Source organism: Oxyura jamaicensis, chromosome 1 (assembly GCF_011077185.1).
Source record: "Oxyura jamaicensis isolate SHBP4307 breed ruddy duck chromosome 1, BPBGC_Ojam_1.0, whole genome shotgun sequence".
NCBI lineage: Eukaryota > Metazoa > Chordata > Aves > Anseriformes > Anatidae > Oxyura > Oxyura jamaicensis.
Window position 1 is genome coordinate 68,427,633 of NC_048893.1, and position 22,027 is coordinate 68,449,659.

The window sequence follows — 22,027 nt, forward strand, 5'->3', positions numbered from 1 at the left end:
ATATATATATATATATATAAGCTGAAATCATGAAAGTATTATAATACTTTCATGAAAGTATTCATGAAATCATGAAAGTATTATAATACTCCAGGAGGAGTAAATACCTCAAGGTAGGTATAGGATTCTAACAAATATCTTGTTATTTACATAGTTAAGAATTACCAGCAAACAAAGTTCTGAGAAAGTCTAAATTCCCTCTTAGAGATGGGAAAATAGATACACCTAAATGATCTGTGTTTAAGGATGAGATGTTATGAGTACGGTGAATTAGATGAAAACATATTGGAAATGACTGATACTTTGCCAGATCATTCCAACACCAGGAAATCATAAACTTTCTGAGAACTGAAAGAAATGTCCAGTGATGGTGATGTGAAAAATACTCTCAAGAATTCCCAAGCCTATCATCATTGGAATTATTAGATGTTGCCTACTGCACACTTAATTTTTTCAGTCTGCATGTCTTCTGCATTACTCGAGTACCTACTGTTCTCATTGCAAAAAATGACTACTGGCCCCTTTAAAATTAAAACATTCAAAATTCTCTGAATACCAATTTGCATATATGTCTTTCAAAATCAGGTGTGAAATAAATTTCAAAATTAATGCCACTTGATTGGAAAGAAGCACAAAACCTCTTTTGTTCACAAGAGGAAAAAAGTCTATTATATCCATTATTATAAAACCATGCTACATATTGTTAGTAGATATAAAAATAAGATTTGAAATAATTTGAAATGATACTTTCTGACTGTGGAACTATATTGCTGAACCAAATAAACATTTTCTCTGGCACACAAATGTTCATTTTCTATACAACGCATGTAGTTCTTACATTTGACTTTTTAGAACTTGTTGAGTTGGGGTTTACTGTCTTCCTAGACAGTTATGCAAATCACATCAAAATGCATCATCCTAGAGAAGATAAGGAATCTATTACATTCTAGCAGCTCATAACCACTGATACACCATTTTTCTGCCTGTCCAAAAGCTGTTCTTGGGACCACTCTCATACTCCAAAAAACAGAGTTCTAGAAATGAAACTTCTATTCTGATGGAATTTTCAGCATTTATTTTCAAGCTGAAGCTAAACCAGTATTTTCCTGAGCATGCCCCAGCCACCCCATCCCCCACCAAAATATTTCATGCAGCAAACAGATTTTTAACTACTATTTATCAAGCTACAAACATGAATGCAACTGACAACCAACATCCTGATATAGTGGACTGAAAACAAGAATTAAGAAAGAACATGTAGCTAATTCTTAAGTGTTGTTGCATCTACAAATCTAAGATTTGTTTCATAAGCTGCACATAAAACCAGCAGCAGAAATATTTAACTGAGTTCTTTCCATTATGTTTGACCCTTATTGTTCTGCTCTGTCACAGTAATTACACTAGTAGCTCCTTTGGCTAGTATGGAAAAAAAAAAATCCACATCATATACTCTACATAAAGGAAAACTGCAGGATCTTTAACAATGTAGGAGAAAAATAGCCCAGTACAGTAAAGGAATATACTGAGGTAAAGACTTATATTCCTTGTGTATCTTTATTCTTCTTCTACATGAATCAAAACGGAAAATATACCAATTAACATAATTAAGGACATTAACACTTTAACAACATCCAAACATGTAAGCACTTCATAGTCCAGTTGTATCTCTAATTTATACTGCTTCCTCAGGAAGACATAGAGAAAAAGAGGAATATTGTTAAATCATAACTTAGAAATATGAATATGTGATCTGAAGCTAACTTAATATACACTTTAATCCCTCTTCCTCCATGAAAGCTTACTTCACTTCACACAGTTTAGAAGACAGTAAGGAAGGAGACCATTAAGGTAAGGAAAGAAAAGTGTAAGATAAATAGAGAGAAAATGACTCTCATACATGACGAGTGATTTGTTACAGGTATTCAGGTATTTAACAGATTATTTTACCTGGAAGAGTTCCAGCATCCAGCCCAAACAATTGTGAAGCTATAAAGTCTCAGTGATGAGACCACATTTCGTTGTATTAGATATATTTAGTTTAAATTATATATATATATATAAATGTTGTTTCCCACCGCTGACTAAAAACCAAAGTGTGCATAGCCCGTAGTGTAGATCTTTTCCATATTTTTCCATAAAAGATTGGTAGCACTTACTAAAAAAGGTAGTACTATAATTCGAATTTGTCAGTAAGAGAGATAAACTTACTATGTCTAATTTATTTTTATACACACACACACTTCATGAGATCATACTATTGTTCTACCCTATGTGGCATCTCTATTCTAGTGCTGACCTATAATGAAGCACTTTTATTAACTTACTTTTATATACATCTTAATTTTTTCTGACTACTGAAAATTCTACTTGAAAGGTTTTGTTGTGGTTTTGGTTTGGTTTTATTTCATATTTTTTTTCAAAGTGGGATCAAAATAATTATCTTTATCAGTTATTTTTCTGAGATATCAACAGTGAACTCAGAATCCAGTGAAATCAGAACCGATGAAACTCTCCATTCCCCACACAGAACTTTTTGGATGGTTCTGTTGTCAGTGACTTCTGTTGTTTGTCCAAAAGCAGCCTATTTTGTTTACAAAGCTTTATAGGAACAAGTTTTTCAGTACTATCTTCATATAACGCATGACTTCAAACACAAGATCAAAGCTGGTGTTCATTTTCAGGATGGAACATCAAATGTGTGCATCAGAAAAAGGTAAAGATAAAATTTATACTCTCCCCCACTTATTAAAAACTGACTTGTTTGCCAGTGTCATTTCCTCTGTTATCCTCAAATGGTAGACATGTACAACTGACACGCATTGCTTTCCTAAATACTATCTAACCCAACTGCATCTTGGAATAAAGAAATAAATAAGTTCCTATTGTCCTGTTCACTGACAAAGGACATCACAAACCTGGTGCCCCTGAATATGCCACAAGAATGCCTGGTTTGCTTTTTGAAATTATCTGAGATAATACTCCCTTGGAAAAACAAACAAACAAACAAACAAAAAATCACCAGCAACACTAGACTGTTCCCCAGGAAGCATCCATTACAGTCATCATCAATGAGTTTGAGGGAGCTGCTTCTTTCAACACATTCCAGAACAGGACTTAAAAGGGGATCCATAACCTCCATACCTAGGGAACATGTGAGATTGTCCGTTAATATCAGTCACTTGTCATGAATATTCTAAGAAAAGGGTAGATGTAGAATTACCCAGCATCTGTGGACGATAACTGGATAGTAACTGATGTCATCAGTTCATAAATCAAGAAGTTGTCTCAAAGGCAATAGATAGTCACAACAATCAACACAGAGGAATGCTTCACTGAGAGGAAGTTCAGTATTCAGAGTACATTCATCAAAACAACTCAAGCAGATCTTTTAACAGTGCAAAATAATCCCAGGTTTTGAAAGCCTTAAAATTGAAAATCTGAGGCTTCTCCCACTTAATAGATGAAAAAGTATTATACAATGCACACGCAGGAACTTCAGACAAACAAAACTAAACTATAAAACAGACCAGAACTTTCTGACTTTAGGTTCTGTGGGAAAGGTATCTATCAGAAAGGCCATGATAGAAAATGTATAACTATTTTACTTTTGAGAAGTTTTTGCAATTTTAAATTGAAGACCTCTAGAAACAGAACTAGGAGAAAAGTGCAGTGAAAAGGTCTGACAGACCTGAAACAAGATACAGAATCAAGGACAATTTGTGTTGATGGGCTGATGGTTCCTTTCTGGAGAAGGTGATGATGATGCCACATATAGCTAGCCAGTATGCTGCAAAACCTTGCTTGTCATAATCAAAGATGAATTACAGAAATTTGTCTAGCAGGAAACTGAGAAACAACTAAGCCTTTCATGCCTTCCCTAGCCTTAAAGATACAGCATTTTACATGGACTGTATTAGCAGTATGGTACCTTTCCAGACAGATTTTTAACATGCATCTCCATCACAGGCACATCACCCTGATAATAGACAGGTTCAAAATCTGAAACTGCAATAAATTCTTATCTCAGGTTAAAGACAAGCAGACAAAAACAGCCTTTTCTTCTTCCCAAAGGGACATTTTTAGGAGAGTTAAGGGGGTGAATGCAATTAGGAGAAAGCATTAGGAAGGAGTCAATATCAACCTTGGATCAAAAACAATCTTGATTTTATGGAACTGGAAATAAAAGAGCAGAAAACTTGGAGGAAATGAGGACAAAAATTGAGTGCATTGACAAAGTTTTAAGTGGGATGAAAATACTCCTTGTAAGACAAGAATTTTAGAAGGAGAACAGGAACAGAATCTATAAGACAAGAATTTTAGAAGGAGAACAGGAACAGAATCTATGTTTGTATATAGAACATACTTGCACTATATATTTACTGCCATGACCAAAATAAATATATATATTTATATATATTTACTGCCATGACAAAAATAAATAATTATTTCAAGTAATAGATACTCATAACTATACTTGTAAAGGTGAATACACATGCACAATGCCATAACACATCATTTTAATCAACATATAATTTCAGCAATGTTGTTAGCACAGAACAAAATCAATTGAACAAAAACAAATATTAAAACAAACACTGAAGCATATATTTAAGAACAGATACATTAAAAAATAAAAATAGAGTACACATTTCTCAGACGTCTTCCAACAGATTTATGAGTGAACAATGCTTGCAAGAATAAATTCTATTTTATTAAACCTGGTAGTTCTACCACACAGAAATCACAACTTTTGCCTGTTTGACTAGTCTTCAAAATTCCAGTCTTATATCTAAAGATGACACCTTTTCCAGGATCCAAAAGTGGTCTTAAGTTGCATTAAATGGAATTATGATTTGAAATGGGCACTGTATTATGCAACTCTATGACCCTCACGTTGTCAGGTTCTACTTGAGAAAACAAACAAAAGTATCCCCCAAAAAAGCTATCTTACATAGATCCCCAGATAAATTTGAACTTCCTGAACATGTTTTCAAATTTCTCTCCCCACCATTTGGCTGGAGATGCAAATGTAACATACCATGGGAGCAATACAGAGCTCAATCTGTAAGTACACCCCCCAAAAATCTTCATATAATTCTTCCAGATTTCATGAGATATACTCCTTTTTAACATTCAGGAAATTATACTAAGTCATGCATGATATTTTTGTTTCAGAAAGACAAAGCATTCTATTAGAATTAATTTTTACTTTTTTTATTATACAGAGCTATATGGTAAGCATATGATAAGTAACTGTAATTCTGTGTAATATACAACTTAGTCAAGATGGAATCCATTTCTCCACTGTTATGTCTCTTTCCTTTATCCTGTTTATACAGATGCTTACACATTTAATATATGTTTGCAGTAAGAGTTAATTGATATAGTCAGAACATATAAAATTGCCATAAAATGATGTTGAAAATGGTGGAATACTTCAAATGGCCTTTTGATGAATTTAGGTCTAATTTCCCCAATAAATTTATATTAATAAACCATTATGCTTTGCATTTTTGGTACAATTGTTGCTAACTACTCAAAAAGTTAACTGTTAATTGTAATATAAACAACTAGAGAATGCTATTAGCAAAATAGTTTTTGTTTGTTTGTTTTTTTGTTTGTTTTAAATATAGACTAATGTTTGTTATTGTTTTGATTCAAGAGGACAAACCATAACATTTTCAATAACAAGCCAGGTTTACAATATTCAGAAGCTCATCAGCAATTGATGTGATTCTACACATCAAAGGCACACTTGCTATGCAGTGTACCTTTAATCAAGTCATGTTACATTTATATATATATATATTTATTTAAATATATACGTGTCTATATATTTATGATTATGTAAGTCCTCATACTTACTTTTAAATGTTTTTTCTATGAAATAAAGAGAGGTTTGGACAACAGATATTTGTGCTTACTGTCTAGGCAGCACCAAAAAATAAAAATTTGTGCAAATCCCATGCAATCAAATCCTGTCTTTAAATATGTAAATTAAAAGTAGTTGTATGCTTGTCTCCAAGACTACAGAAAATGACAGTTCTTAAAGGATTAAATACTAAGTAGCACTGAGACTACTTCTTAGTGCTATACTGTTGAATTTGTTCTAAGCAGATTTAAATGCCATGATATACCTTTGATACCAACAGATGGAGAGTCATTATTTACTTTGCATTTTTAAGTAACTCTGTTTACTGTTACACTGAGGACACAAAATGAAAGAGTGATTATTTTCATTGGTGATATAAAAAAAAAAAAATTCAAACAGAGAAGAGCTGAAGCTAAAAGATAATCATGAAGGTTTCTGTACGTCCACACCCATACCTGAGCATTAAGAAGTTCTTCACATTTGTGGGACTGTTTTTCAATTGCCAGTATATACTGTTTTTCAACAGCTGCTTCTTGCTGTTGAACTGTAGATTGTAGCAGTGCCTTAAAAAAAAAAAAAAAAAAAAAAAGCAGAGAATATTCAACAAATGTATAACAGGGATGTTTATTGGTAACTGCAAATCAACTAACACTTTTGTATAACCAGAACACAGAATACTGTTATAAATTTTGTAATGTGCAAGTACTAAAGTACTTTTATGTAACACTACCTTCTTTTTAGTCAAGACTAAATTTTTTTGGATCTCAGGTTTCTTATACACAGGCTGCTTAAAAGAGAGCAGTACACAGAAGATAGAGAGGGAGAGTATTTCTGTTAAATATAGTCGGTACAGTGGGACCACACATGAAGAGAAGCATATGAAAGCTGCTGAAGAAAAAAAAAAAAAAAAAAAAAAAAAAAGCCAGACATATTTCACTGGCTGACAAAACTCCACATCCTCTCGGCACAGTGTAAGATCCCATGGGCCAAGCATGATCTTCACAACCACAAGTGAAGTAAAAGCAGATGGAAATTCTGAGTAATTTAAAACATAAAAGAACGCCCCCCAAGGAAGTTCACACTCAAATGTGAAACAGTGGAAGTCAAAGTGTGGAAAGCTGAAGTACAAAGACAATAACAAAAAGATAATAAAACTAATAACTCTGCATGCATGCACACATGTATTCACATGCACTTGACTGAACTCTGAAGAATTTCCAGCACCTGAATGCAGAAAGAAAAAAAAAAATCAAATAAATGAAAAAGTGAATTTTGAAGGAATTATACTCCAACTTCCTTAAACAACGATAGTATTTTCACTCAGGATTTACTTAATTCATGTGCTATGCAAGTCTTTTTCCCTAATATAAAATATTTATGTCACTTTCCAAATATTAATTGGGTTATTTATGCACATTAGATGAAACTATTTTTAACTAGTAATCAATATAGCAAACTAGTTGAAATTACTGTGTAAGTTAAAACAGATGCAAGTTCTATAGAAAACAGACATTTGGCCCAAATGCAGACAAAGGAAAAAAAGTACCATCTTTCAAACAACTTTTGTTTTAGAGATGTATTTACTTTATGGAACATAAAACACACATTCAAAATGGTATTGAAAGCTTTTTCAAAAAAAAAAAAAAAAAAAAAACATATTATAAAGAAATAGCATTCTTTTAACTACATTTTTAACTAATTAGTCTCTTTATGCCAAAATTGTTCTTCAGGATATCACTAATGCTATAGTATAGTAATAGTACCTTTAGCAAAGGTTCAGAAAAATTTAAGAGGTAACAAATGGTAGATGGCACTTGACATAATTTGATTAAAGTGTAAGACTACAGTTACTGGTATTTGCAGAGGATTTAGATAGTCAGGCTAGTCATAAGTTTACTTTCATAGAAGCAAATTTCCTTCCAACTACATTCAGTTCTTATGTTGGTGATTCAGGCAATCACAAAAAATGTATCTCTCAAAGAAATATAACTTCTGTATAGGAAAATTTATATGCTAAATCCTACTGTGTATAAACTGAAATTGCCACAGACCACTTGCAAAAATTAAGTCTGTACTTTGTTGGTTTTTTTTCCTCCTAAACCATTGTAACAATAATTGTTTTATATAACTAGCATAAAAGAAAAAAATGAAAAAATCAAATTTTGATTGTATGGAAAACAGTAGCAGAATAGTCATTACAATGTAATGTCATTTCTGTTTCTTCTTACGCCAGAGACTGAGCCACTTTATGCACTTTACTATGCAAACTTAGCTGGTGACTGTTAAATGACTATTAAATAGTAGAGATATTTTTTTTTCTTTGACGGAAAAAATTATTGTCCATTACATGGAATAAAGAGATTATGAATTTTATAATTATTATTTTCTGTATAAAATGCAGAAAATTCCACCTTCAGAAACTAAAGCCTTCCTCTTCTATTGTTTGCACTTCTAACACATTTATACATTTTAAATAGTACCATAGAGTTGATCCTGTATTCAACTGTTCCATTAGTTGGTCAAGTTAGGAGACACACAGATCTATGAAACACTGCTTCAGAGACAGCATCCATGTTGTGTCCTAAGAACTGTCCATACAAAAAAAAAATTTCTATGTGAGATGGATCCAGTCAAACAGGCCCTTAAAATCAAAATAAAATATTTTAATTCAAACCTAATCTTTTCAAGTAATTTAAAAGAAAATGAGGTGTGCCATATAAAATTCATGTTCTGTATTTAAAAAAATACCAGAGAAGACAATTTTCAAAATAAATGAAAAGATGAACTTGAGATAATTTTCTTTAATTCTCATTTAACATGCACCTGTTCCCCATGACAGTACTATGTTCTTTGCTGATATGCTACATTTGCCTGGCTCCAGCTGACCATAAATATAGAGATGAGCATAAAGATGTCAAAAAACAATGTCTCTACATGTGATTGTAAAACAAACAAACAAACAGCAAAAAAAAACTGTGGTAAAAAAAAGTTTGCTCACAACAACCATTTAGGACGTCTTGATGGTCTTGATGGGTAAATAAAGCAGAGATGAATGATATCCATGCAAAGCTTATGCAAATTTACAGATGATCAACTACTTAAATCACTAATTAACAAAACTAATTTACTAATTAACTAATATACTAAACCAGTGCTTACATTTGGCTGTTTGATGATAAGTGTCTACTTCTTATAGTTACTTCCTTCCTTGAGAACAACACTAAATATTTGACAAATTGCTCTTCTGGAAAACTATTTACCACTGCTGAAATGCCATTTTCATTCTTAATTAATTACATAGTTATTCTGTTCCATAGAGCTGTTGATGCTCCATAGAGCTGTGGCCACTGACCTAGAATCAAGCAATTCTTGAAGCAATATTCTTGCTTTCAATAGCTCAATGAATCAGTTCAAATAAGATTACAGCAGAAACCAGCCTAGGATATCCGTAGCATAAAGTAAAGCATAGGATTTCAACATTGTTCATCTTGGTAACTCATTTCTCCTCCTATATGTTGTGCAATGAACTTGACACAGGGTGGAAAGGGTCATTCTGTGCCAACAGCCAGTTTCAGGACTGTAACTGCACATGGCATCAGACTTGATGTGGATCTATTTCTACATTCTTACCACATTTGTTCCTCAGTCTATACTTTGTAGAGTTCTAGAGAAAGTGGTCACTTGAGAGTTTCAGAATCTCTTTGACTCTATCAACTAGTCTCTAACTACTTGCTTCCCCCCCCTTTTTTTTTTTCCTTCTTCCTCAATACAAAACAATTCAGGAGCCCTAAATACATCTACCTTTAGCCAAAATTGAGGTTGTACTTTAGGTCTTTAGTATAAACAGCCATCTTTTTGGAGGAGTTAAATGGATCTTCTTTTCCTATTTGGAATTTCCTTGGCTTTCAAAAATCTTCCAGCTCCCACCACATAAGATATTGTATCAGGGATTAAAGGGATTGTCGTACCTTAGATAAGCAACTACTTACAGCAGTTTGCTTAACATTCAAACAGAAAGTTATGCATTAAGAATGAACTACAACTGCTACAGAAATAGTTGTGATCATAAGTACATCATCATCATTTAAACTGATTCCTTTCCAGTAATCAAAGGCAGAATTTACAAGTATTATATAATAAATAATCAACTTATATCTAGCTGTCTTAAAAATGCAAAAATTAGCATTTATTAGCATCTATAATCTATTAGCATAGATTCATCAGACTTCTGGAAAGAAAAAAAGAAAAAACAAACAAACAAACAAACAAACAACAACAAAAAAAACACCACAGCACCAAGTAATCAGGCAAATATACTCTTGGCTTTTTAATATTTTCTTCTTACCAGTATCGTATTACATTTTTTACCATGACTAAACTGGGCAAAAAACATTGACCAAGAAAACCAAGAATTAATGTCTACACTGATATTGTGTTAATAGTTTTGTTTCAGCTATAATTCATTTGCAACTTGGCATGAACGTCTAAGCTAGTCAAAGCTACAATTGAATCAAGTTTTCAGTTTCAGACTTCAGTCTATAGCTGCTTAGGCTTGTAGATCTGAAAAAGCAAACAATGGTTTGATTTGTGGTAAGGGTTCTTTTTTGTTTGTTTGTTTGTTTGTTTTTCTTCTTAAAGAGAACTCTGATTAACATACCAGTTAATCAGAATGTTATCTACAGCTTGAAAAACAGCATAAAGTTATAATTTTAAAATCACTAGAAAGTACACCAGGAATACACAATACAAAAGTGTACATATTGAATACCAAACGCAGGGTATTATATATGCTAATTTTCCATTATTGTAATTGTGATGGAAAGTTTACTGTCAAAATAGAATTCGCTAATTTTAGAAAAAAAAAATGTCTGACATTTGTTTTGCTTCTCCTCAGTTTTTAGTTTTATTATTTTTTTTTAATGTAAGAAAAATGGAAAGAGACAGAAAGAACTCACACAAAAACACAAGATCATTTTATGTTTTTTTTTGTGATCTTCCTAGTGAAGTTTTAACATTATAAGTGACTACTTCGATATTAATCTTACTGCCTTGGCTTCCAAATACTATAGGAAATTTTTTTCTCAACAGGCAATGTCCTCCACAGGTGCTGCTTCTAAAGAGTTCTGCCTTCTTCTCCCTCCCTCTGCCTGTTACCCAAGCATTTTAAGGTTTTGGGCCAGTACAGATGATATAAGCTGTTTCAAATATGTGAACTTGGGTATTCTGAACTATTTATATACCAATGCTGCACCTGGAGAGAAATTTGAGAAGTAGACCTTAATCCAAGGAATATTTATACACGAAGAATTCTTGCAATATATGATGGTGATTATCTTTGTCAAACTGCAATTTTTCCAGATTTTAATACATTATTTTCCATACTTTTCAAATTCACATTTGCTATAGTTGATACAGGGTCTCATCTGATGGCAATAAGAGGATAGTCTGGGAAGGGAGAAAAATTCTCAAGGTTCTTCAGTATTACAGGTGATGAAAAGGGTTTGAAACTCCTGTGATAAGCACTAGCATAGCAATTAAACAACACAGTCAGGATGAAGACCACCATGCCAAAACAACAAAGAAACAAACCACACCAAAACAAAACAAACAAAACCAAACCAAAATGATCACCCAAACCTAAACATGTCAAAAGGTCCAACAGGAAGAGTAGTCTGTAACCAATACAACATATAACTTTGAGTATGTATGATCTACAGTGACACTCTGGAAGGCAATAGAAAGGTTGGTACTGTGCCAAGATGGTTGCTGCCAAATAAGTCATGACTGTTCCAGAGTTCTCAGCTACTGGATATCTGAACCCCTCTGGACTGAAAAAGTTAATTACTGACAACATGGAGTCCATTGGAGAATGAGACTTAGCCATTTGTCTCCTTCAATTACAGAGGTTTATGTTTTTTACTCTAACTGCCTGTGAACTTGGCTCTCATGAGAACCATCACATCCATCCTCATAAATATGCCAAGTTAGACATAACAAGGCCTTTGAGTTAGCCAAATCAAAATATCACGTGCAAAAGTCCCTTTTAAGAATAGAATGACACTGAGTGAGCTGAAAATTATTATTAGAAATTTTTATTTTATTTTTTATTTTTTATTTTATTTATTTTTTATTTTATTTTTATTTTATTTTTGTATTTTTAGAAATTATGTTAATTGTTTCATGACAGATGAAAAGAGATCACCTCATTGACTGATAAAGGCAAAAACACATTCTTTTTCGGAAAATCAACCAGATGTTTTGCATGAGAAAGTCACCAAAAGGTGAGCAACGTGTTAATATTTTAAACACATTTCAATGACTCCAATGTCATCCTTTCAAACTCTACAATACTTCACTAGAAAAAACAGATTATTGCTATTTTTAATATATGCTTCAGTTCATCATTATATGCATGATTATGAAAACTAACTGACTGTTGATGCATACATTCCTCTGGATTTAGAGTATACAAGTCCTATGAATTAAAGTTGCATGAATGAAAAATATATATAATAAGCTGCCAGCACAGGTGTTACAGAATTGCTTATACTATCCCCCAGCGTATATTCCATCCACAAAGGTTCTAAAAGCAAACTAAACTGTGGAGTAGAAAGTAGCACTGAAAAAGTTTATAGCAGAGGAAAAGGGCATAAAATCAACACATCTATATTTAATTCCCCTAAATCCAGAAATACTTCCCTAAATTACATTAGCTTAAGGTATCCAGTGGGTTTTCTTTGGTCAAAAACACAGTAACAAGGTAAAATACTACATATTGTAAGAATTCATTTTACTCAGTATCCTCAGTTTCAGTACATGTACTTAAGATGACTCAAAGAAGTTACGAGAAGCTATCAGAGTCAGATACGAAATAGCAAACCTTTAGGTCTTTTTCCAAAATCTATTGGGTATCAGGTGGATTATAGTCTGGCATTTTATATTCATCCTTCCAGTAAGAAATGAAAGAAATCATTACATGCACTTTCATATCACCAGGAGTAAACAGTGAATTTCAACCAAAAAGGAAAATTAGGAGTCTGTACTGTCCTGATTTTCCTTTCCTGAAGAATAGGGTAGCTGCTCTTGAACCTCTACAGATTAAGTCTTTTTTTTTTGTTTAAGTTCTAAAATTTCAAGAACTTGTTAATGATGGTAGTTCTTATTCTAACACCTATATCTCTGAATTCTTGGCAGTAAATTATGTTTGAGGGATAAAAAAAAAAGTGATAGTAGAATGTGCTAGAACACTGGGGATTCTTACTTGCAGGGTGGAGGAGAGGTTCTGGTGTCTGTAAACTATATGGTTTAAGTGTATGATAAGATAGTTTAAATATTAGCATTCATTATTGCTTTCAGACAATTGGTATCTTCTACTTGTTACTTTGACATAGAAATAAATCACATGACTGATGCAGATCATATTCCATCACAAAATTGTTTTATATTTCCCATTCATTGCTCTGGCCATAAGTACATGAACAACTTTAAGTGTATTTTTAAACAAAAAAAAATCACATTGTTAATGGACAATGCTCACATATAACTAACTAGGCACAGTATGGCTGTGTAAGCAACATATGAATATTACAAATAACAAGATTTGTATGATGACAATGACGGCAAAGCAAGTATTCTGAAGCTTAAGCTATCAGAAACTTTCCAAACCCTTCCAACAATCTTGTATCTTCCCTTCTTTCTTACCACTCTCCTAACCCCCAAAAAAGCTACCAGATAATTGATCCTGCTTTTTCTTCACTAACTAAAAATATTCGGTGATTTCTGACGTAAAAAGAATTAAACCCCTTAAGAACATGTTCTCCAAAGTGTTTTCATATCCCTTTTAGCTTTATGTATGACTGGTCATAAACATCACACAAACCATTCTTTCTCCAAAATATCATCAAAACCCTCACACATTTAAATGACAGTACAAAATATTTTTAAACTGGTCTGCCAGAAAGATTAAAAGTTAGTCCATCTTCATTTTATAAACTGGAATTTCAACTAAACAAAATAAAACTTACCTAAGTGACTTAGTCCAAACCCTTGTTTGAGCTTGGATGAAGAGAAAACTTGAATTTTCAGTTTCATACATAAAAATAATGTATGAAACTGAAACTACATCCAAATATCATAATAAGAACTTCCTAAATATCCTCAGGGGAATACAAATCTTATTTACTCTACTATATGCTTTCACAATGGTCAGATTTGGTTTGTATATTCAGAAAAATTTCCACAATGCTAAAAGTCTTGTTCCTTTGTATAATTAGGCAGTCCTGGAACATAATTAATAACATTCTACATGTACCGTGGGAACTCTAGAGAACCGCATCACAGACTAGGGACTGAAAAACTGTACTGTTCAACCTGAAAAGTTTAAATATCAGAAAATATAATTACAATTGGACAAAAGACACAGACGTTCAAAAAATTTATCCTGTGCTTCTGCAAGTTATTTTAAGTAGATAGTACAGGTTGCTTTCTAAAATTTATCCACAAATTCGTCCTCAAATCGAGGCAAAAGTGTGATAATTAGAATTTTGCCAATAACCAAAGCACATACACTTGGGCCTATTTTTAGTATAAATACCCATTTTTTAAAATATATATATGCCATTTAAAATATATATCCATTTACCCAACACCAGTGCAGTCTGTTTTAATTCTACTGACAGTAGAATTAAACAGCTGCTTGCCTAGACCAGGATTTGTTGTAGGCCAAAAGCTAGAGTTCCGGAGAATCCTTCTTGAAACATATAGCCAAAATATAACTATTACCCCCAAATAAATTCCAAACAGTAACAAATTGCCAAATCTCTCTCTCACAACCTCTTCTTTTTCATAGGGGTAAGAATTTATCAGGAAAAAAAAAAAAAAAAAAAAAAACAAGCGGAAAAACAGAATAGAATTTATTGTCCTCTTTCATTCCTTTTGAAAAACAGTATTAAAGTCATTATAGTACCTGCAGAAAAAAATAGAATTCTCAGACTCCTCATGTGTTGCATTATTTGAAAACATTAAATCAATTGAAATGAAACATCAGGATGAAGTGCTCATCATGATGTACAGGCTGCTGCATTATGTTCTATGAGTTATTTAAAAGTACTCATGAAAACCCTTATAGAATCCAAATAAATATTCTCTTCAATTTCTTTCTCCTGCTCAAACATCATTCATTTGCTTCAGTAACTAAATATAAATAAATATATCAAATGCCTTCTTTACTTCAAAACTGGTAAGTCCAAATGGCTAAAACAAGCAATTTAAAAATATATAAAGTTACCTAGTTGAAAGTAAAGTTACCATACTACTTCAAACACGAACTATATTAAATGCTAGTGTTAATTTCAGCAATAGTACAAAAGAACTGTTATGCTTCATAACATTAGAAAATGACCATCTGATTCAGTATCTTTTCTCCACCACTAATCAATTCCTACTAATTTATTTGTGGGCAAAATATAATTAACCAATTGCTGAATGATAAAACAGACAGGACACAATCAAAATTCTTCCCTGATCCTGGGAGATGATACACTAAATAAAATGTAATATTTGATTTTCCATGTTGTAAGCCAGTTCTTATCTAATGCACATACTATATAAAAAAAACTCTTTTCCAAAATGTCTTTTTCAACAGAATGCAAATTATCCACTTCAGGCATTGCATATTTTCATGATCAGGCTATTTTCAGGTGAGTGTTCCTTTAAGTTAAATAAAATAATTTTATGTGCTACAGAATAAAGATATATATATATATATGTTGTACAAATGAATATTAACCAAAATTAAAGCAATTATACTCCTGCTTAGGTGAGAGTCCTCTTGGAATTTACTATGAAGTGGGCCCTAATGAGATAAAAGTTGTGATGAATGGACCTAATTGTTTCTACTCATAGTTGTATTAGAGTGTGTTACTAAAGCTTTCACATTGCTCCTGCTATAAAATTATACATATCAAGTCAAACAGTATTTCTTGTGTAAAATTATTCTCAGAAGTTACACAAAGTCAAGGCATTTTGATATACATCACGGTATGAAAAAGCTTCATGGTTTCACTAACCGCTCTCCTGTCTACAGGGTGCACTGGATTTTAGGTTGGTGTTTCAAAGACATAATGTACAAGATATGTGATTCACTTATAAGGACACGGTAACGTTTCTGTGAAGTGGTATAATATAACTTCAGTTTCATTTGCAGTTGGTTTTATAGCAATAATGCCTAACGACTATAGTTTGAATACTGCACTGAGTTTATCTAGGTATTTATCTTTACCGGCATGTGAGTTTAAGGATTTATTTTTCACAAAACACTCTTTTCCTCAGGCTCCTGTTAGAAACAAACTTCAAACTCACTCAATCAAACCTTTGCAGTTTTATAACTTCTTAGAATCTTACTCATTGTTCTAGGGTCACAACTATATGTAACATCATCCTTACTAAGAAAGAAGGGAGCGATATTTTTTCATTTTTACAATTACTTTTAAAATATTATCATCACTGTTGTATGAGTACTCCTACATTATAAAAATAAGGAAACTCTTTTCCTAGCCATCAATTCTTAATGACATTAAAAAGTTCTGTATTATATTGAAGGCCCACTTGTGAATTCTTGTGCAATTTACATGGATGAGTATAGAAGTTAGAGATGAAATGCAAGCCCTTGTAACAACTCTTGAAATTCTCTTTTTCTTTAAGTGTAAGGCCTTTTCTTTTTAGAGGGTAACTGTTAACATCAGAGGACTATTATCAACACAAAGATTTCAAAAAGACAATCTGAAGTCATCCCCCCATTTCATATTATGCAGTTGGGTCTGCTCATACATTCTGGAAAAAGCTAAAAAAAAAATCCACAACTGAATACTGATAGACAAAACTCTTACTGTAGGAGGGTATTGAAAGGACTTTCCATCTTAGAGCCATTTCCATAAAAGGAGACCCACATCAGATTCATGCAAGCTGTCTTTCAGGTTAATAATTGTATAAAATAATCAAAGTATATAAATACTATTAAATAAATACACCTGCCTGTAATGTCATATACTTCAAAGCTTAAACACAAGGATATTTTATATGGTGAGAAGTATAAACAAAACAGATTAAAAATCTTAACTTATCTATTTACAGAACTGTGACAACTTCAGAACAAAGGCTTAATTAAACAAGAAAAGGAAAAATCTTTATATTGTTTGTGGTAAATACCTTAAAATGCGACATGATCCCACAAGTGTCATTTCCAAGATCTCCACCTTTTTTTTTTTTCTTTCCTTTTTTTTTTTTTTTTTAATTGTAGTTAATTACCAGGAATAAAAGTTCAAAAAATAATGACATGAAAGACAGAAGTTAAACAAAATTAAGTAAATGTGAAAAGGGGAAACTTTGCCTACACAGAACACTAAGTTCATTTTTTGTTTTTCCATTTTTTAATACAAATTTCTTGACTATACGTTATGTTCCTTTTAACAAAAAAACATCTATAAGAATACTAGGTGCCTAACAAAGGCTATGGCTTTTGAGGATATGTGCTACAAAGTTTTCAATAGTCTCTGTTAATGGATTTCCCAGAATATTCAGTGAGCTAACATTTCAAAGGTAATGGCAGAGATTCTAAGGGCGTTGGTACATTCAAGGCCTTGGAATTAGATCATTCCATATTTCCACTTGTGTAAACTCCATTCTCTACATGGTTGCCATCTTAAAATGGGGAAAGGATTTGAGATGGTTTGGTCTTAATCTTGAGCCGCCTAGGGCTAAGATAACAATGGAAGACCAACATGCTGAAAAATTATTTGTTTTAAAAGAAAACATTCCTCAAAATATGGGGGAGTGATCTATCAGAAAATAAACTCATTTTCATGTAATGAAAGATACAACAGAACAAAAAGGCCACCACAGTAAGTCTGCAAAGAGTAATAATCTGCTCTAAGTTTAACAATAATATGACCTTTTGATTACTAATCAAATCAAATCTTGTAGTTAAAAACAAACAAAAACAAACAAACAAAAACAAACAAGCAAAAACTCTTTTGCTTTGTGCACCAAAAGAAAAACACTCTCATGTTTATCAACAGGAAGACTTTTCTACACCAGGAATACAGAACAAGCAAATAGTTCACTGTTGTTCTACCCAGTGTTTCAACACCTAATTAAGAGGATTCTGGGATTATTTTATAGAGCTAATAATATAAATATAAAATTTTCTGGCATTACATTCACACATACTAGAAGAACTTTGCTGGAGATGGTACTGGAAAGCGATAATTGGCTAGTATCTGAAAGGATGTGTCATAATTCCAATAGTCATGACTGCAACAGAATCTAATTTGGGCCATGAACAAGCATTTTACTGAAATAATCCACATCAGTTTATTTTATTAAAACCCAAGAAATGTAAAATAGGACTATGGTAATTGCAAGTAAGGTTTTCCTTCCTACACTTTTTAAACAAATCACTAGACAATGTTAGATGACATTCTACGCTCAAGGAAGTGGTGGATTAATTAGTTGATATTTTTAAATTACTAAAAATGGAAACCACTTCTTCATATAAATTATTTGTATTAGTGTAGCAGAGTCTTAAGCCCTAAAGAAGACATATTTCAACACTAAATGAAGCATGGCTAATCATAGGTGAAATAAGAAAGGAAGTAACTTCCAAAATTTATATTTCACTAAAAGGATTAAAAATTTATTTTACAATCCTAAACTAAACAAATGCTATATGTAAGGCTCCTCACTAATGAGCATGAGCCAGCAGTGTTAAAAGTGTTGAGTGTTTAAAGGAGAAAAAAAAAAAAAAAAAAAGGAGAAAAAATGAGTGTCCAAAGGAAACAAAGATGGTAAAGGGTCTAGAGGGGAAGATATGTGAGGAGCAGCTGATGTCCCTTGGTTTGTTCAATCCAGAGCAGAGGAGGCTGAGGGGAGGCCTCATCGTGGCCTGAAGCTCCCTCACGAGGAGAGCAGAGGGGTAGGCGCTGAGCTTTGCTCTCTGGAGACAGTGACAGGACCCGAGGCAACAGCATGGAGCTGGGACAGGGGAGGGTCAGGCTGGGTGTTAGGGAAAGGTTCTGCACCCAGGGGGTGGTTGGGCACTGGGACAGGGCAGTGGTCACAGCACCGAGCCTGCCAGAGTTCAAGAAGTGTTTGGACAACATTGTCAGACATAGAGCCTGATTTTTTGTGTGGTCCTTTGGAGACCCAGAAGTTGGACTTGATGATCCTTGTGGGTCCCTTTCAACTCGGATATTTTATGATTCTATGACTCATTCACTTCAGGAAAAAAAAAAAAATCTTAACCCTTGTCCCATATTAAAATATTAACCATGAATGACAAGTTTAGAAGAATCCATGAATCCATGAGATTTTTCTCAAAACCATAGAACAGGTTTGCCTTCACTAAATTCTCTAATGATTCACTTCACTGTAATTCCACGTCTTTTCCCCCACATGGTAAAGGCTTACTAAAAAGGCATTAGGTATTTAAGCTGTAAGAGAAATATATATATTTAAGCTAGCATACTTTTTTGATTTTCCTGCTAACCCACTGCATGTTTGCAGAAAAGGTTGGTAGCAGTATTTTACACGGGCTGGCATATCTGATGTTATTTCTCCTCAGAGTACTGTGATCTCATTGACAAAAATATGGCAACTAACCAATGAGGCAAAAGGAAGACTTGTATGAAGTATATTCATGCCATGGTTCTCTGGTATTAAAGAATGTCTTTATGTAACTTGAATATAAACAGTCTATGAGAAAGAATCTGCTAAATATAAATATTAGAATCACAGTACTCAATTAAAAGCCTAATCTTTTGTACCAAATTATAGAACTGAAAAATGTAAATCCTCTTTTCCAGGTGGTAAATCAGATCTTCAGAGCTGATGTTGACTTGTAAAATATCTTTTAAAAAACAATATAGCACAGAAGTATATCCCTTTCCCCAGTTATACATTAAGAGGTTATTCCTTAAAAAGGACAATGTTATCCATGCAAAACTCTCCTTTAGCTCACACAAAGACATTGAAATGGTGAAGACTATCTATTCATTCACTACTATAGAATTTTTGCATTTCACAATTTGCTTGTATTTCAGAAATAGTCTACAACTTCCTCGTAAGGGGGTGTCGAGAGACAGGAGACCTTTTCTCCATTAACACCAGTGACAGGACCCGTGGGAACGGGGTTAAGCTGAGGCAGGGGAAATTTAGGCTTGACATCAGGAGGGGGTTCTTCACAGAGAGGGTGGTTGCACACTGGAACAGGCTCCCCAGGGAAGTTGTCACTGCACCGAGCCTGTCTGAATTTAAGAAGAGATTGGACTGTGCACTTAGTCACATGGTCTGAACTTTTGGGTAGACCTGTGCGGTGTCAAGAGTTGGACTTGATGATCCTTAAGGGTCCCTTCCAACTCAGGATATTCTATGATTCTATGATTCTATGAAATAAAAAGGAGGAAACATAAAAGCTACGGTTACAAATGGCTCACTGTTTTTTTCAAAATAAGGTCACATGTAAACAGATATTTTATACCCAGCCAGTATGAAATGGAAGTAAAGAAAAGCTGATATAAACCATGTGTTTGGTGGGCCATCCAAAGCAGACATTCTGAAGGACACACTAATTTCTCTCTCCTATGAGGAAAGGCTGAGAGAGCTGTGGCTCTTCAGCCTGGAGATGGGAAGAGTTGGGGAGGGGATCTCAAATACCTGAAGGAAGGGTGAAAACAGAGCCCAGAGCTAGGCTCTTTTAAGTGGTACCCAGTGACAGGACAACAGGCAATGGGCACAAACTGGAACACGGGAGGTTCCCTCTGAACATTAGGAAGCACTTGTGTTCTGTGCAGTTGACAGAGCACTCACACAGGTTGTCTAGAGAGGTTGTGAAGTCTCCCTCCTCAGAGATATTCAAAAGTAGTCTGGACATGGTTCTGGGTGACCTGCTCTAGGTGGCCCTGCTTGAGCACAGGGGCTGTAACAGTTGACCTTCAGAGATCCCTTCCAACCTAAACCATTCTGTAATTCTGCCATTTGAGAACTTCCATTGTAGAAAAAAAAAAAAAAAAAAAAAAGCCCAAAGGAGTAAGAAGAAGGGAAAAGAAATGCAACAATTCACTTAACTTCTCTCAAGAATGAAAACTTTTGAAACTTCTTTCTGAATAGGTTCCCTTTAGATGAAATTTGTATAAGTTATATTGATGAAGACAGACAATTTTTTTTTAGATAGTCCAATTTCAATATTGACTAGAACACTGCTAACAGTTATTAGCAAAATTATTAAATGGTATTCTTGTTACAAATTGTTGCAAATCTGTTTCATGTTTATACTTTTCTGAAGCCTACTACATAGACTGTCTTCAAGTCGGTGGTCCTAAAAGCATCAGCAGGTCCTCTACATAGTGTAACTTTCTGAGATTTGGAACTTGGTAGGCCTACCTTACACATAAGGAGCAGAGGCCAAACAAAGCAAAACAAACAAACAAACAAACAAATCACTTTTTTGAATAGCATTTAGATTTCAAATTTTGGGGCAGACTTGGAATCTGGCATAGATGGCTCTCCTGGAGCTGCAGATCCTGACAACTCCAGAAAGAAAAATACATTGTGAGTAGGTTTTGGATATTTCCTGAAAATAAAGAAGCCTACCCTCCCCAGCAAAGTATTGCAGGCTTCTTGATCAGCTTCTAGACTCAAGCTTTCAGTTTACTGCTTGAATCAGATGACACAGCCTCAATCCAATCCTTTTTAGCTTGCCAGTTCCATTCCAAACCTAATTAACAACATTCTCAGTTTAGTGTTCCCAGCTTCCAACTGCATACCAGGTCTCATGTCTCCCTTATCATTCTCAGCAAGAGTCTTATCTTCCATTTCCTATTATTAGTTTCATTGTCCAGTCAGATTTTTACCTCTGTTAAGTCTAATAAGAATCCTTTGCCGTACCTACACCTGATGATTCACCTAAGATGATTCAGTTTTTATCTGAAATTATAATAATCTCTGTTTTTGAATCAGTTTTGTGCATTTCTTATTAGGAAGTTTTATTAACAGTACAAAAGACACATTTATCCTCCACAATAATGCCCAGTTCTTGTATCCTACTGGCTCAGCACAAATAGGAACAGCACAAGTGGTTTACAGATTCTGCCTTAATTTGTA

The 22,027-nt window shown here is 33.5% G+C and overlaps 1 protein-coding gene across 5 annotated transcripts in view; it reads right to left on the reverse strand.

The window, feature by feature from the left end:
• Positions 1-22,027, reverse strand: part of CCDC91 (coiled-coil domain containing 91) — a 138,844-nt gene that overhangs the window by 70,537 nt on the left and 46,280 nt on the right. For 4 of the 5 annotated variants that reach the window (XM_035348206.1, XM_035348232.1, XM_035348196.1 and 1 more), the window contains one exon: positions 6,328-6,435. The exons of the other annotated variant lie outside the window; for it this stretch is intronic. In XM_035348206.1, the coding sequence (XP_035204097.1) occupies positions 6,328-6,435 (108 nt within the window). The remainder of the gene's footprint in view (positions 1-6,327; positions 6,436-22,027) is intronic. 5 annotated transcript variants of the gene reach the window in all.